This window comes from Myotis yumanensis, unplaced genomic scaffold (assembly GCF_028538775.1).
Source record: "Myotis yumanensis isolate MYYU_CA2020_CCGP unplaced genomic scaffold, mMyoYum1.0.hap1 SCAF_19, whole genome shotgun sequence".
NCBI classification, from domain to species: domain Eukaryota; kingdom Metazoa; phylum Chordata; class Mammalia; order Chiroptera; family Vespertilionidae; genus Myotis; species Myotis yumanensis.
The window spans coordinates 830,067-846,791 of NW_027223770.1; the positions used below are offsets into that span (position 1 = coordinate 830,067).

General features: G+C 52.7%; 1 protein-coding gene across 5 annotated transcripts in view; it reads left to right on the forward strand.

Annotated features, from left to right (window-relative positions):
- GRIK4 (glutamate ionotropic receptor kainate type subunit 4) overlaps window positions 1-16,725 on the forward strand; it is a 253,215-nt gene that overhangs the window by 153,583 nt on the left and 82,907 nt on the right. For all 5 annotated transcript variants that reach the window (XM_070399383.1, XM_070399384.1, XM_070399386.1 and 2 more), the window contains one exon: window positions 4,513-4,566. In XM_070399383.1, the coding sequence (XP_070255484.1) occupies window positions 4,513-4,566 (54 nt within the window). The remainder of the gene's footprint in view (window positions 1-4,512; window positions 4,567-16,725) is intronic.

Here is a 16,725-nt window from a genome sequence, read left to right on the forward strand (position 1 = left end):
CTCACTCAGGACCTGCACACAGGGAAGCTGGGCCTCTGTGAGGCCCGCGCCAGGGAGACAGAGACAGACACGCAGCGAGGCCAGCTGCCTGGGCATCTGTGCTGACACACAGCTGGAAACTACTGGGCAGCCTCGGTGTCCCTGGGCACCAGTCCTGGGCTGGAGGCCGGACCAGGCATGCACCCCAAACAGAGTGGGCCTGACTTGGAGCTCCTCCCGACTTGCAGCAGCTCCCCAGCCTCACCAGGCCCAGTGGCCTCTCCCAATGAGATTTTAGCTGCACATCTAAAAGCAGCACCTTCAGCCCCGGGAGCACGTTCACTCCACCAGGCTGGGAGGAGCCGCAGACACAGTGACCTCTCTTCCTCCTCCGCCCTCCCTCTCTCCCAGCCTCCCCTCCCCAGCTAGTTTTTGTCTCCAAGTTCACAAGAGATGTGAATGCATTCTGAGTACCGAGGGTTATTTTTTCAGCCTATTGCTATAATAATTTCTCACAGCTCAAACCTATGTCTGTCTGTGTGCATATACCCAATTCTCTCTCTCTCTCTCTCTCTCTCTCTCTCTCTCTCTCTCTCTTTCTCACACACACACACACACACACAGACACACACACACACACAAGTTTTCTCCCTTCCTCCTCTTTCTTCTCTTATGTCTGGGAATAGGATCAATGAAGTCATCATGGAAAAAGCTCCTCTAAGTTTTAGGACATAAGAAATCCAGGCTGAGGAGTCCTCAGGAAGAGGGGGGTATGAGCCTCCTGGCAGAGGGCAGATCGGCATGCACCCCTTGCAGTAGCCAGGGTCTGGCAGTCCCCGGGAAGCCTGGAGGTTTCCCGCAGCTGCATCTGGTCTCTCTCTGAAATGGTATGTGTAGTTTATTGTTGAAATTCAGGAAAGTACAGAAAAGCACAGGGAAGAAAATAGAAAGTATTCACAGTCCCATTACCCAGAGACTACCACTGTTAAATTCTGATGTCTATTCTTTCTGTCTTTATAGACTCATTTCCCCCAAAATTATCACCCCACACATACTCTCCTGTAACCTGCTTTTTTCTGCTTAATTATATGCCATGCATTTCCCCATGCCATGACATATTTTTCTATGAATATTTCAATAGCTGCATCATTTGCTATCATAATGTATTATACTTTATTTAACTACCAGAGGCCCAGTGCATAAAAATTCATGAACTAGAGGGGAGTCCCTCAGCCTGGCCTGCCCCCTCTCACAGTCCGGGAGCCCTCAGGGGTGGGAGGCGACCCAGTGATCAGGGGAAGGTGACGCCCCATCACATCTCTGCCGCTGCCACTGCCGGCAGTGCAAGCCTCGGCCGGCCCTGGTTACCTGTGCCTCGGGCGGCTCTGGGTGGCTGGGGGGCTGAGGGGACTGGGCGCTTCCATCTTTTAGGGTGGGGCAGTCAATTAGCGTATTCCCTCCTTATTGGCTGTGGGCACCGCCATCTTTGTGATGATGTGAGGGTCAATTAGCATATTTCCTCTTTATTCGATAAGACTAGAGGCCTGGTGCACGAAATGAAATTTGTGCACTGGAGGGGGGTTGTCCCTCAGCCCAGCCTGCACCCTCTCCAATTTGGGATCTCTCGGGGAATGTCCGACTGCAGGTTTAGGCCCGATAGGGATCAGGCCTAAACTAGCAGTCAGACATCCCTCTCACAATCTGGGACTGCTGGCTCCCAACCGCTCGCCTGCCTGCCTGCCTGCCTGCCTGCCTGATTGCTCCTAACCACTTCTGCCTGCTGGCCTGATCACCCCCTAACCACTCCCCTGCCAGCCTGACTGATGCCTAACTGCTCCCCTGCTGGCCCGATGGCCCCTAACTGCCCTCCCTGCTGGCCTGATCTCTCCCCCAACGGCCCTCCCCTGCCAGTCTGATCTTGTCCCCAAGGGCCCTCCCCTGCTGGCCTGCTCTTGCCCCCAACTGCCCTCCCCCACCACCCTGGTTGCCCCCAACTGCCCTCTCCTGCCAGCCTGATCTCACCCTCAACTCCCCTCCCCTGCTGGTCTGATCTTGCTCCTAACTGCCAGCCCCTGTCGGCCTGATTGCCCCTAACTATCTCTGCCTGCCTCATCGCCCCTAACTGCCCTCCCCTGCCAGCCTGATCTCGCCCCCACTGGCCCTCCCCTGCCGGCCTGATCTTCCCTAACAGCCTCTGCCTCCTCGGCCCCCACCACCATGGCTTTGTCTGGAAGGAAGTCGGAAGTCTGGAAGATGGCTGGTTGACCTGGTCTCCTTAGCATATTACCCTTTTATTAGTATAGATTGTTTTATTATTGGAGATGCAGGCTAGTTTTAACCTTTTGCTGTATAAGAATGTTACACACATTCACGAATACTCTCCTGGCATAGATTTCTAGAAGTGGAATTACTGAGTCAAAGGTATGCATGTTTGAAGGATATTGATATGATTGCCTTTTAGAAAGTCCATAACAATTGAGAGTCCTACCAGCTGTGTGGGTGTCTTATGGCAACCTTGCCAATGCCACCTATTGTCATTTAAGATGATTTTTAATGTTTTAATGCCTGTGCTTTTGAAGGACAGTTGGCCTGTGAAGGTCATTAGTAGCAAAGGGTTCTGCAGGGCCAGCGGCAGTTTCCCGAGACCACTTACTGGCTGCGGCCTTGTGACCTGGGAGCCACACTGACCAGCATGACCAGAGAGGCACCGCAAAGCCTGCGCCCTTTGTTCCCAGGTGACTTCCTAGTGGCCCCGGCAGCAGGCCTGGCACCAGGCCTGGGTCAGCCCCATGCTCCCCAGGCCCCACGCTCCCCGGGCCCCACGCTCCCCTGCACAGAATGAGAGCCAGCCTTGAGGGCCCTCAGGAGGGGGGCGGGCTCAGTGGGCAAGGCAGCGTGAGCAGAGAGCACAAGGTGCTCTGGGACCCTGTGCGCTGCTGAGCCTGGCCCCGAGCGTGGCGGCATCTGCTGTCTCTCAATTTCAGGAGGATTTGCAGGGTAAGCCCTCCTCTTATCATGTGACTGTTCCGACAGTGACTTTTATATTTACAGAGAACTCAGTCCTAAAAACCAAGCCACTCTTGTCTTTTATCTATAGGACAGCAGACTTCACAAAATGTGTTTAACCATCTAACAGTGCTCCCTCTCGGCCTCCTGCCCCAGCCCACTCCTGCCTCCAGGTGGCTGCCACCAGCCTGGGCAGTGGGGAGGGGTGGGGGCAGGCATCTTGATCATCCTCTCAGAAGAGGAGGAGCAAACGGAGCTTTGCTGGGGAAGTGAGGGCCTCAACTAGGAGCCTTGAGCTCCATCATGACCCCACATGCCCCTGCCCAGTCACTCAGGCTCTGCACGGCATCTCCACTGGAGTGGTGGCAATGCCATTACCCAGCCTGCTCTTCAGGGAGATGGGGTGTCCTTCAAGAATGCCCCCAGGGCTATGGGCGTTACTCAGGGGGTAAACAGGAAAGTGGGATCATCACAGGGTGTTTGTCCCTGGCACCTCCCTAGCCATGACAGTGGCCGGAGAGGAAGGCACATTAGGAACCTGCCATCTGTGGGAAGGGACAGACCTGGGGAGCTGGGCTTATTTACTGGATCTGCTCGTTGGTTTTGAGAGTGTCACACACGGCCGGGCACACTGCCCCCGGGAGGGTGGTGAGGAGCATGCATGACTGCTGCAGAGATGAGACCAAAGGGAGGCTGTGCTGAAGCCGCCGTCTCGTCCTGCAGGGACACCACACTGTGTGCTGTGGTCCAGGCTGAGGCGCGTCCCGTCCTGACAGCTTGGTTCTCACTAATGCAGAAGCCCCCTGTTTCCCACCTGACCACAGGCCAGGCGTCTTGTCTCCTTGCATTCTGACACACGTGGGGTTCATTGGGAATTGCCTTCAACCCACAGCCTCTCTGGGTATACCTTGGCTCCTGAGAAAATTGTGTTAGAATTTCCAGCAGGATTTCCATTCACATTGCAGTCCTTTGGGAGGTGGGGGGACCTGGCTTTACTGTCAGCGTCTCCATCCATGAGGCCTTTGAACTTGGACAAGTTACAGGGCCTCTGGTGTTGCGGTTCCTCCACTGTCAGACAGGGAGGCGATGCCGCCTCCTCAGTTCGCCCAAGTGAGATGAGACCCCGGCTCAGCACCGCGGCTGTGGCTCAGCCACTGCCAGTGCTAGCAGGTGTGGAGGTGATCGTCACAGCCTGGCTTGTTACCTGCTTCGTTCTCCTTGCAGTCGTTTTGCTTTCTAGGATTCCTGCTCCTATCCTGCTCCTGTTGTGCATGACGACAGCAGCTGCTTTGGGAGTCACTGAGTGGGTGGGAGTGGGGCGGAGGTGGGGAGACCTGCTCTAGAGGCCAGTGATTTTGTGCCCCGTCCTTCAAGGTCAAGGGCAAAATAAGAACAGATCCCAATGTTCTCCTCTGCCTGGAGGGAAGGCCAGTGAGCCGGGCGAGCGGCAGACGCGGAGCGCTCGCTGCTCCTTCATTTCCACTGGACATCGCTTTCCTCTCTAATCTCCTTCTCTTCCCTTTGCAGGCAGCTGAGCTAGGGATGGTGTCAGCCTATTACACGTACATCTTCACTAATCTGGTAAGACATTTTCACAGCCCACTTCCTTGGCATGGAGAGTGTCCTTCGTCAGGGGCGGGGCGGGTGCACAGAATGAAGCCCAGGAGGTAGGGACGGGAAAATAGAAGCAGAGGCCAGCCCGATAGGCAGGGTGTCCTAGGAACATGGAAGTTCAAAAGCTACTGCATTCACACTCACCTCTACGACTCTTCGTCTTGGGAGAGCGGGGATTTGTAGAGTCTGACCCTCCGTCCAAGTGCCACGGGCTACACAGCACAGCCTGCCCTGGGAGAGGAGTGCCCTGGGAGGCCCGGCTGCTGGCTGCCGTTCCCCGCCTGCCCCGCCAGAGCCGGGTGCTGGTTCCCACAGGACAGCAAGGCCACAGCAAGTGCATGTGGCCCGAGGCGTCATCGCTGATGCACCGTCAGAGACCGTGTCTTCCAACCCCACCTTTGCAGATGAGAAAGAAGTCGGTAGACATTTTACTGGGTGAGGTGGGGCACCAACTTTGCCACCTACCAACTCTGTGCCCTCCAGCCAGTGCCGAGCCTCGGTCTGTAAAACAGGGTAAGAGCAGCTGCGTCATGGAGTTGCTGCATTTTAAAAAGATGTGACTTAATGTGTGTGGAAGCGTTTTGAAATTGTGAATCAGTAAGAAGAGAGAAAGGTTGTTATGAAGTACAGGCACTCAACTAGAGAGAAGAAGAACGTCAGAGAATGGGTTTTTAGAAGAATTTTATAGCTTTTTATGTAAAATAAAATAAAAGAACCACAGGAAGTCACAAAGGAAATGCACCCAGTTTCTTCCAGGTATGACATCTTATTTAATTACAATAACATCAAAACCAGGATAGCAAATGGCACATCTCTCAAAATGTGTAGATTTGTGTAACTCCCACTGCAATCAAGATACAAAACTATTTAATCACTACAAAAATCTCCCTTGTGCTACTATTTATAACCTCACCACCACCCTGATCCCCACTCTCCCTACTCTGTTCTCTATTTCTGTTGTTTTATAGCTTCAAGGATGCTATTTGATGTAATCACACAGTGACCTTTTGAGGTTAACTGTTGTCACTCCCAGCGCCGTGCCCTTGAGAATCACCAGGTTGTTATGTGAGTCCATCATCTGTTCCTTATCCATGCTGCCTGGACTTTTGGTGTGGATGTACCCACCTATTGAGACACATTTTGGTTGCTTCCAGTTTCTGGCTGTTACTGATAGAGCCGTCATAGCAGTCATTCAGAGAAGAAGTCTGTTTTATTTTATAAATGAATGACATCTTGAGATCACTCAAGTGGCCCCTTCATCCAGATGTGCTTTTGATGTTTCAAGCCCTGCGCCAGGAATTAGGGATTAAAATGGGAATAGGAAACTAAATTTGCCTTGGAAAATGCAAAGTATCCATTGTGCAAAGTGGTAGATTCTATTAGATGTGTACAAAATGGTCTACACCCTAAAGTGGGGGCCACTCGATCAACCTGGGGCAGGCTTTGGAGGAGAAGGAAGAGGAGGAGCATGAGGAGGAGCATGAGGAGGAGGAAGAGGAGGAGGGGGAGGAAGAGGAGGAGCATGAGGAGGAGGAAGAGGAGGAGGAGAAGGAAGAGGAGGAGCATGAGGAGGAGGAAGAGGAGGAGCATGAAGAGGAGGAAGAGGAGGAGGGGGAGGAAGAGGAGGAGCATGAGGAGGGGGAAGAGGAGGAGCATGAGGAGGAGGAAGAGGAGGAGCATGAGGAGGAGGAAGAGGAGAAGCATGAGGAGGGGGAAGAAAAGGAGGAGGGGGAGGAAGAGGAGGAGCATGAGGAGGGGGAAGAAAAGGAGGAGGAGGAGGAAGAGGAGGAGCATGAGGAGGAGGAAGAGGAGAAGCATGAGGAGGGGGAAGAAAAGGAGGAGGGGGAGGAAGAGGAGGAGCATGAGGAGGGGGAAGAAAAGGAGGAGGAGGAGGAAGAGGAGGAGCATGAGGAGGAGGAAGAGGAGGAGGAAGAAGAAGAGGAGGAGCATGAGGAGGAGGAAGAAAAGGAGGAGGAAGAAGAAGAGGAGGAGGAAGAAAAGAAGGAGGAGGAAGAAGAGAAGGAGGAGGAGGAGAAGGAAGAAGAGGAAGAGGAGGAGGAGGAAGAAGAGGAGGAGAAAGAGGAGGACTAGGAGAAGGAGGAGGAGGAAAGAAGGCCCCATAGAAGCAGATTTTAAGCTGCTCCCTGAAAGTCCATGGGGCTTTTCTAGATAAGCAAGGAAGGAAGAAGGTTCTGGGAGAGGAACCACACACCCACGTGGCTGGGGGTTTAAAGGCACATGGCAGACCCAGGGAAAAGGGACTCACTTGAACCACATGGCTGCTCTCGGGCGGCCCTGTCGGTGATCATTGTTAATTGCTTAACTACATCTCTCCATGAAAATAACCATTAGAAGATATAAAGCGGATACAAGTATGTTAGTGAGCAGAATCTCACCTCACAGCTTTAACTCTTAAATCTTAAGGAGGAAAAAGTTACATAAAAGTTAAACTTTCTTGGTCAGCGTATGTGATAGGATACGTCCCCCAGGGTGCAGGGACGGGGTCTGGGCATTGCCTTGTGCGACGTGGGTGGTGCCTGCCCAGGAAACGCCGGGCTGCGCAGTCCTGTTCTTGTCCAGCTGTTGGGGTCCTATGAGCAGCGCTGAGTGCAGGCGGCTGTGGGCCTCTTCACACTGACGCCTCCACAGGCCTCTGCTCCCAGAGCTGAAAGCCCCTGAAGAATCCAGGGGGCCTCTTTCCCGAATCGGGGTTCCCTCCCCAGCTCCCCACACTCCTGCCCCCTGCTGGACTGGCTTCCTGGAAGTCCAGCCCCTTGTGAAGACCTCACACAACACACGTGCAACTACAGAGCACTGTCGGGGCGAGCAGAATCAGGTCCAGATCCAGAATCCCCCACAGGCCCCGCCCCTCAGCATGTCAAACGCCAGGCCCTTCTCTGCTTATGTGTATATTTTTTCTATCTAACACGGCTGTACATTAGAGCATGTGGAAGGGAGAAAGGATTAGATGATTCCCAGAGCAAGACAAAAGCTTTTGCTTAAAGTAAGGAGGCATGAGGGGAAGCCCTGAAAGTGGGTAGGAGAGGAAAGAGAGAGTAAAATGCAGTTGTGTCCTGTTTGGGGAGACTGGGGAGGAGAGAGGAGGGGGCCGGAGGCCAGGGCTGCTGCGTGTGCCAGGTGGCCAGGGCTGCTGCGTGTGCCAGGGAGGCCAGGGAGGCCAGGGCTGCTGCGTGTGACAGGGAGGCCAGGGCTGCTGCGTGTGCCAGGGAGGCCAGGGCTGCTGCGTGTGCCAGGCGGCCAGGGCTGCTGCGTGTGCCAGGGAGGCCAGGGCTGCTGCGTGTGCCAGGCGGTCAGGGCTGCTGCGTGTGCCAGGCGACCAGGGCTGCTGCGTGTGCCAGGCGGTCAGGGCTGCTGCGTGTGCCAGGGAGGCCAGGGCTGCTTCGTGTGCCAGGGAGGCCAGGGCTGCTGCGTGTGCCAGGGAGGCCAGGGCTGCTGCGTGTGCCAGGCGGTCAGGGCTGCTGCGTGTGCCAGGCGGTCAGGGCTGCTGCGTGTGCCAGGGAGGCCAGGGCTGCTTCGTGTGCCAGGGAGGCCAGGGCTGCTGCGTGTGCCAGGCGGTCAGGGCTGCTGCGTGTGCCAGGCGACCAGGGCTGCTGTGTGTGCCAGGCGACCAGGGCTGCTGTGTGTGCCAGGCGGTCAGGGCTGCTGTGTGTGCCAGGCGGTCAGGGCCGCTCCCCAGGAAGCAGAGAAAGATGCGGTAAGCATGGCGACATGGGGGTGACCCCATGGGGGGGAGGCCAGGCATTTGGAGTATGAGTTCCCAGCACAGTAACAAGAATAAGGAGTTGGAGTTGCTTGGCTTAGAGAGTTTTAAGAAGACAGCATCACCAATCTGTGTGCCACCCTCCCTCTTCTCAGAAGTGATGACGATGGTGATTGGGGTGGTTTTTCTGGTGGAAAAGCACTGGCCTGTGAAGTCAGGAGACCGAGCAAGCGCCCCTTTGTGGGCTCACTGGGTGCCTTGGAGAGTCACACTGATGAGTTGAGCCCCGTCCTCTCATGTGTAACCTGGGACCGCTGTGAGGATGAGGGAGATTGCATTACAACACTTCACGCTTTCCAAGCGCATTTCTCCTCGTGGGTGGGCACAGGCCAGGGGAGCTCTGGGAGCATGCGTCCGAGTTCTCTGGACCTGGAGCTAACAAGGGTGACACCGTCTGAGCGCCTGGGAGGGGAAGCGGAGCAGGAACTGCAGCAGTGGTGGTGGTGGTGTAATAGTCCAGGAAACAGAGGCAGTGCCATTGCAAATGTCAGTGAGAGTCTGGAAGCCCCTCAAGGCCTGGGCTATCTGGAATGGACAGACCCTCTGTTAGGAGTAAAGAAATTATTTTGAAGGCCATTCTTTCTGCCCAGTTGCAGTGGGAGTCTTGGGCCAGAGTAGAGTGGGCCAGGCTTCATAAAGAGGGTAATGCACCCGGCCAGTGTGGCTCAGTAGTTGAGTATCAACCTATGAACCAGGAAATCGTGGTTCAATTCCCCGTCAGAGCATATGCCTGGGTTGCAGGCTCGATCCCCAGTAGGGGGCATGCAGGAGGCAGCCAATCAATGATTCTCTCTCATCATTGATGTTTCCATCTCTCTCTCCCTCTCCCTTCCTCTCTGGAAAAAAAAAAAAATATATATATATATATATATATTTAAAGAGGATAGTGAGTTATCTTCTGTACTTCTTTAGTCCCTTCCTGCCAAATACAGATGCCATTGAGCTTTAATTCTTATTTATTCCTTCTCTGAATTTCTCAGGGACCCATCATGTCCCATCTCCCTAAATTTTGCCACAGGATGCAGCAGGCACTCAGATTAGCTATGTCAGGGCCATCACAGTGAGTTGGAAAGACCCAGGCCCTGGCATTAGGTAGATATCTGCTGTGTGACCCTGTGCAATTTACTTAACCTCTCTGAGCCTCAGCGACTCACCTGAGATCCTCAGGAGATCCTCTCCACACAGCAGCTGCTTCACAGTGGCCTTTAGTGAGGGAAGGGGCTGTGAAATATTAAGCATATTACACTCATATTGTAAGCTAGCCGCTGTATGGATGCCACTAATGAGGTGGGTAGCATGAGTGTTTGCTTACAGATGAGGCCACTGAGGGTCTAAGTGGGGATAAAGCAGTACCTTCTGCTAGAGCTGCTGTGAGGGTTAAATGAGAAAGTGACTGAGAAAAACGAGTGCAGAGCCTGGCTGTGGAAGGCATTAATGAACATCAGCTCCGTCATCACTAGGCCACTCAGCAGCTGAGGTGCCTCTCGCTTTGGCTGCGTGAACAAGGTCAGGAATCTGTCTGAGCCCCGGCTTTCAGCTCGTGTGGGCAGATTCCTGGAAGTGGACATGCAGGCTCAGACGGGAATTCTATGCTTAATTTTGGAGGAATGGCCAAACTGTTTTCCAGCAGCACCATTTTCTGTTCACACCAGTAGTTTATGAGGGTGTGAGTCCCTCCATGTCCTCACCAATATTTGTCATTATTTGTTTTTATGATAATAGTCATCTTAGTGTGTCTGAAGAGTTCAGATGTGTTTATTACTATTTGGACTTTGCAAATGGAAAGAAGCAAGACCACATGGCTAAAGTTGAGACCTGATTAAGAAGCTTTATGCTGAGAGAAAAAAGCTGGTGTATGAGAACCCAGCCATTCAGGTGGGCAGACCTGGTGAAGTCCCCAGTCGGGCACTCGCTCATCGTGCGCCCAAAGCTCCGAGGGTCCTGGGTTCTCACGGGTACAGTGTGGGTAATGACATCCATCGCTAAAATCTGAGAAAATAAAAAGTTAGCTATTGATAGCACGGTTTCTGATAGGTAATGTCCACAGCTGTAACAGATAAACCCTCGAATCTCATGCTTCACACAGTAGAAGTATGTTTCTGACTCAGTTGAAGTTTCAAAAGAGAGTCCTGGTCAGCGGGCAGCCTTCCACAGGGTGTTCAGGGCCCAGGTTCCTCCCACGTATAAATGTGTCCCTAGAAGCCAGGGATGGGGACATGGGAGGTCAGGCGCAGGAGGACGTGTGGGCCAGGCCTGAAGGGGCAGTGGTATTTCTCCTCCCACTTCCACGGGCTGGAACTCAGTCGTGTGCCCGCAACCACCTATAAGGGAGACGGAAATTTCACCTGCTGTCTGCCCAGGTGGGAGAGGAAAGGTGTGTGGTGATTTCTGGCAATATCTGCCACATGAAGTTATTAATCATCAGATACTCTTTCATGCATGTGGAAGAGCAATGAGCATTCTACGCTCTGACATGTCTGTTTAGAGGGAAACGGGTCCTAAACATGGAGATTAGCAGTTTCTCACAAAGGTATTGGCTCCCTCACAGCTCACAGGGCCGCTCTGGCCACTATGTGCAATGGGTGGCCCGTGGTCCTGTGGCATCTCCAGGGGCCTGCACGGGGCGGGTACAGGTTCGCTGTGCTTGTTCTGCTTGTTAATCTGGAAGGAGTCTGTCCAGTTGGCCTCTGGGTTTGGCTCAGAAACTGTTGTCTGTAAGACGATGGAAAACGACAGAAGAGTCCGGCCTCCGGGCAAAGCCGAGTCAGCCACTGAGACGGCAGAGCTGCCTTTCAGATCAGAGGCAGAGGCAGAGGGTGATCTGAGCTCATAAACCTAAAAGGGTTGCCCAGCTCCTAACGACCCCAGAAAGAGGCACATCACTGCCCATGAGGAAAGTACAGTCACCCAGTCCCTGCCAGAGAGCAGAGGGGCCTGGGCCGAAGGAGGGCAATGCCACCCGGGCAGGGCGACGTGAGGAGAGGTAAGGGCCATGGGTCAAAAGTCATGATATGTCAATGAAATGCAAGAATTAATTGGGCACCAAAAGCATGAGGCTGTGTGGCCTGCGGGCCACCGGGGCTGCTGTCAGCATTGCATGAACACCATGACCACCGTGTTATTACCATGTGCCAGGCGGGGCCAGAGCCTTGAGCTCTTGGCACCACTACCATGCCAGAGGGCAGGCTGCCACTTGTGCCATATAGGAAGCAGGCACCTCAGAGTTTCCTTGGGGAACCTAGAGAGAAGGGCCCAGCGCTGGTGTGGGATGGCGTGGGAAGGGTTACACATTAGGACGTCTCACCGGAGTGAGGGCGGGCCATGAAGCAGCATGGCTTCTAGTTGCAGCCCTGCCACTGACTAGCTGGGCGACACAGTCATAGGGATGACATTCATCAAACGAATACCTTCTACATGGAAAGCTCTGTAACGAGTGCTTCTCCACTATACCTCACAGTAGCCCCAGCAGAGAGCACTGCTTCACCCTCATCTCAAGGATGAGCGAGCTGTGGCTCAGCCAGTGTGCTGTCTTGCTCGAGGTAGTGGAGCCCGATCATGGATCCGAAGCAGCTCTTCCCCCCTCACTTGACAGTGTCCACTCCAGGCAAGCCCAGTCTCTTCACAGGACTCCGTTTCTTTACCTTAACATTATGAGGCAGAACGAGGTGATCTCTGAGGGTCTTTCCAGTACTGGACTTGTTCCATCCTACACACTGTTGGGAGCATTTCAAGTCATAACACCCTCAGCTGGCACTCCAAGGAGGAACAATCCCTTGATCAGAGGCCCGCATGGCCTGAGGAAGCAGCTGTGAGTTAGCTAACAGCAGCTGGGGTTCCCCCATACAGCCAGCCGGGGCATCCTGCAGAAAGATGGTCCCATGCACCATCTCTGTTTTATTTGGGCAGAATGAATATATGCAGGAAAGTATTATCCTCTGAGTCTATGTTATTATTAAGCAGATGGATCCTATGTTTATTTTTCTAAAGCTTTATCAGAGAGATGAGTCATAAGTAATTGAAATTGCTAAAATTATTACAGAGAGGGGACTGGGGGCAGACAGAGAGGGAAGGAACTGACTCCGGAGGAAGAAGTGATGTGCTCCTACCCGTCTCTCCTGCCCCTTCTTCTGGCAAGCCAACTCCACTCCTCTTCAGGCCTTGCTTTGATGTCACATCTTCAATAAGGTCTCCCCTGACACCCCAGTTGAACTCACTGGCATCATCTCAAGTGGGAACTCCTTCCATAGCTGACTCCTCTGCCAGACTTTGAGCTCCATCACTATAACCTGAGTGGCCTACTGGCACATAGTGGGTGCTCAGTAAGTATATGCTGAGTGGATGAATGGAGCAGTTCACAACATTATAGTCTGAGGGCTAGAAGGGCTGGCCAGGTGAGAGAGCTCACCTGCTTGCATCCAACAGGAATTCAGCTCATCCCCTCTATGCCCATGAGCATGAAGACCTGCAGCTCAGCCAGGAGGACCACACAATAACTACTCAATTTGGAGCGCCTTCCTTCATGCTGGCTGGACAGAGTAGAATGAAGGGTGTGCAGGGCCATGAAGGGGGTTAGTTCAGGTTTCAAGAGCCACATTTCCAAGGGTTCTAATGAGTGAGGGCAATGTCAAGACCTGAGGCCAGGGCTGGCACCAAGAATGACCACTGAGGTAAGAAGAGGCAGAGGAGACCAAGGATGGTGTGACTCCTTGTGCTGTGGCCTGTCTGTCACCTGGGCTGCTTGCTCCACTGGCCACAATCTGCTCAGGTTGGCCTTGGCCATGGCCTCTTTTCCGGCCAGGATCTGCACCTAACTCGGGAAGCCAGAACTCAAAGGTCTTTGAAACAAAACCTCTCCTTCAGGTTTTAAAGGTCAGTATGAAATTGCCTCATGCTGTCTACCATCCCAGGGCTTGGCACATGAAGTTGTGTTATCCTCCTGACTGTTGAAACAGAGGATGGAAACATGGTTTAATGGAGGCAGCAAGAGCCTCAGATCAGAGAAGACCTGACTTTGAATCTGGGCCATGCCATGTATCAGATGTATATGTGGCACATTGTTCAACCTGTTGGAGTCTGTTTTTCCTTTTGTAAAACGGAATAATTCTTACAGCATCATTTTGTAAAGAACATGGAAAATTTAAAAACCTCAGTAAGCTGCTAGTCAACATTATTTACCTTCCATCGCTTTTTGCCCACTTCATGTTGAATATTTCCATCCTTAGACCTCAGTTTTCTGGTTTGCTGCCTGCCTTTGGCTTTCTGGAACTCTGAAGCCATCAGGGACATTTCAAAATTGGCTTCTTACCCAGTTGGAACTATAGTTCCCAGGGTGCTTGAGTCTCTTCATTATCTTGTAGTCATTTACCAAAAGCACCCCCACACCCCTACACATACATGCATTCATACACACATACCCCTACATATGCATGCATTTATACACACATCCCTACACATACATGCATTCTTACACATACATCCACATATATATATATATTTATATATATGCATTCCTACACACACATCCCTACACATACATGCATTCCTACACACACATCCCTACATATAAAGCATTCTTACACACACACCCCTACACATACATGCATTCTTATACATACATCCCTACACATACATGCATTCTTACACACACACACACACACACACACACACACACACCTGCACTCACAGAGCTGGTCAAGAGCTACAATCCATCAGTTAGACAACTTTCTAAGTGCTAGAGCAGTTGATTCTGAAGTGTGGTTTATTGTAAAATTACTAAGACTATCCACATATTTCAGTTTTATTGAGCCTTTTAGGAGGAACACACTGCATAGCACAGTACACTTTGGTGAATAAATATGTTTTTAGTGCAGCTAGAAAAGAGTAACGGAGTGAGTGTTCCCCATGTGTCTGAGCTCCCAAGGCACCACCCACCGAATGCAGACCTCGAGTGGTGGCAGATCTGACAGTGACACACATGGATACCGAAGCACCTTAAAGAGAAACTTTGCTCCAAAACTGTGCTCTCTCCTGCTGCTATGCCTCCTGTACGTGCTCTCTGACCTTGGCCGTCAGAGGAGGGGTGTTCTTAGGAGGCACGAGCAGCAGGGATCTTTGGAAGGAGATCCCAGAGACATTGGCAGAAGAATTAGTCTTTGTATTTGCATTTGGCTGACAGTGGGAAGTCCTTGGCCCAGGTTATAGGATTATGATTAGTCAGACATGATTAAGCAAATGTTAAAATGAACTATACTTATTCATCAAGCATTTATTAAATGCCTACTGTGTGCTGAGGAATGCAAGCAACATTGGGATGTGGCTTAAAAAGCGCTCAGTCTGCAAATGAGAGGTGCTGACGCCCAGAGGAGGTGGTCTTTGGTGCTGGGGGTGGGGGGTGCTTAAAGAAAGGTTTACAGGTATGGCTTTCTTTGAATCGTTTATTAAAAGCTGGTTAGAGCCCTGGCTGGTTGTTCAGTGGTTAGAGCATCAGTGGGTTCCATTCCTAGTCAAGGGCACTTACCTTGGTTGCAGTTTCCCCAGCCTCAGAAGGACACATGCGGAGGCAACCAATTGACATGTCTCTCTCATGTCAGTGTCTCTCTCTCTCTCCCTCCTCCCTCCCTTTCACTCCCTCTAGAAATCAATAGAAAAAATTATCCTTGGGTGAGGAGCTTACAAAAGCTGGTTAGGAATGAGAATGGGAGTGTGACGTGTAGGCAGAGGCCCGGCATGGGCATGAGGAAGAGCACGGAGCCTGCCCTGGTGGAGCCGGGGTGTGATGAAGAGGGGGAGCCAGGGCCACTAAGGAAGGTCCCGGTCCCAGAAGACCAATCTGTCCTGCAAAGTTACCGGCGTTTTCAGCAGAGGAGTTGGCATGGAGGGCCGAAGGTCTAGCCTCGGCTGCTCCCATCACTGACAGCCCGGTCAAGTCCTTCCTCCTCTGAGGAAAGTCTAGAGGCTCCATAGACTCAAAAGCTATTCTTCATGGTTGGATGAAGAGGTGATAAATGGCTGGATGCAGTCTCCCGTCTTCCTGTTTCCCGTGTGACTTTCCTCTTCATGGCGTGTCCTTGTTCTTGCCTGGGTTGCCTATCTTTCCAGTGCCCTTTGCTGTCCAGGTCGCCTGAGTAGGGCAGCTACCTGACTCTCCCTTGCCCTTGCTCAGAAGTCCTGTCCTGTGACCCAGGTCCAGCCCACCTCCTCAGAGCCTGATGTGTGCCAAGATGGCAGTGACTGATGACAGCATCTCTCAGACCTCAGCTTTGCAATCAGCCCTCAGCTTAGGAAAAGCAACAGAAATCCTGGCAGAAGGGACCACCTCTGCCTGCCTTCCTGGCTCTTGTACTGACCATTTTGGGGAACGTGCCTCCTGCTGGCCTCTGAGAATGAGCACCTTGTGAGCAGGGACAAGCCTGCTCAGCGTTGTTTCTCGTGCCGAACACGCGATGAGTGTCCTAGAGGGAATGCTTGTGGATTTATGAAATGAATGGGGCAAAAATGGTCAAGACCTCAAAAATCTCCTATTATATGCATTTCCCTCCTGCTGTGGGAGTCATCTGAGAGCCCAGTGCCCTGAATCCTGGTCCTTCCCTGGTCACACCTCCTGAGTGACCTTGAGCATGTTGGACAGTGAGCTGCCAGCTGCGGGAGCCCATCCTTGGTCCTGCTACAGAGATGGGGCAGGCCGAGACTGCTGATTGACAGCTCCACTCACCTTCCTCAACAGCCTGCTGCACCACTGGTGAGATGGGGCGGTGCACTGGGTTACTACATGCCTGAGGCTAATGAGCTAGGACCTGGACAGAGAGGTTTCGCACCCCGTGGCTGGGAAGGAGGCTGATCCTGATGGGGGTGCAGAGCCTTGGTGAGGAGAGCACAGTGTCCACCATGTCTCATGTCAGCTTGACCTGAGCTTCTGTTCACAGTTAATAACTAGTTATTTAGTCGCAGAGGCACAGGACAGAGACAGTCACGGCTGCGGGGTCGAAGTGTTCTGCCTTCCTCTTCCTGGGAGCAGATGGCTGTGGGAACACAGGCTGCCCCGATGCCAGGCAGGCTTGGAAGGCCTGGGTCTCACCGCTGCTCAGCCCCCCACCTGCCCTCCCCGGCCTCGTCAGGTGGCCATTTCTCTGTTCCTCACCCTCTGCTGCCTCTCTGGTGCTGCCACTATGGCATCCAGATCCTTGGGAGGGAACCTTAGGATTTCTCTTCCCAGCATATTTATAAGGAGAGAATCAAGATCCATGAGCACCTGCTTCAGCCCAGGGCTCCCAGCCCTGTCTGACATTTAGTTAAGGGGTGGCAGCCAGTCCTTGAGGCTGGGGAGCTGGGCCTGAAAAAGCGAGGGA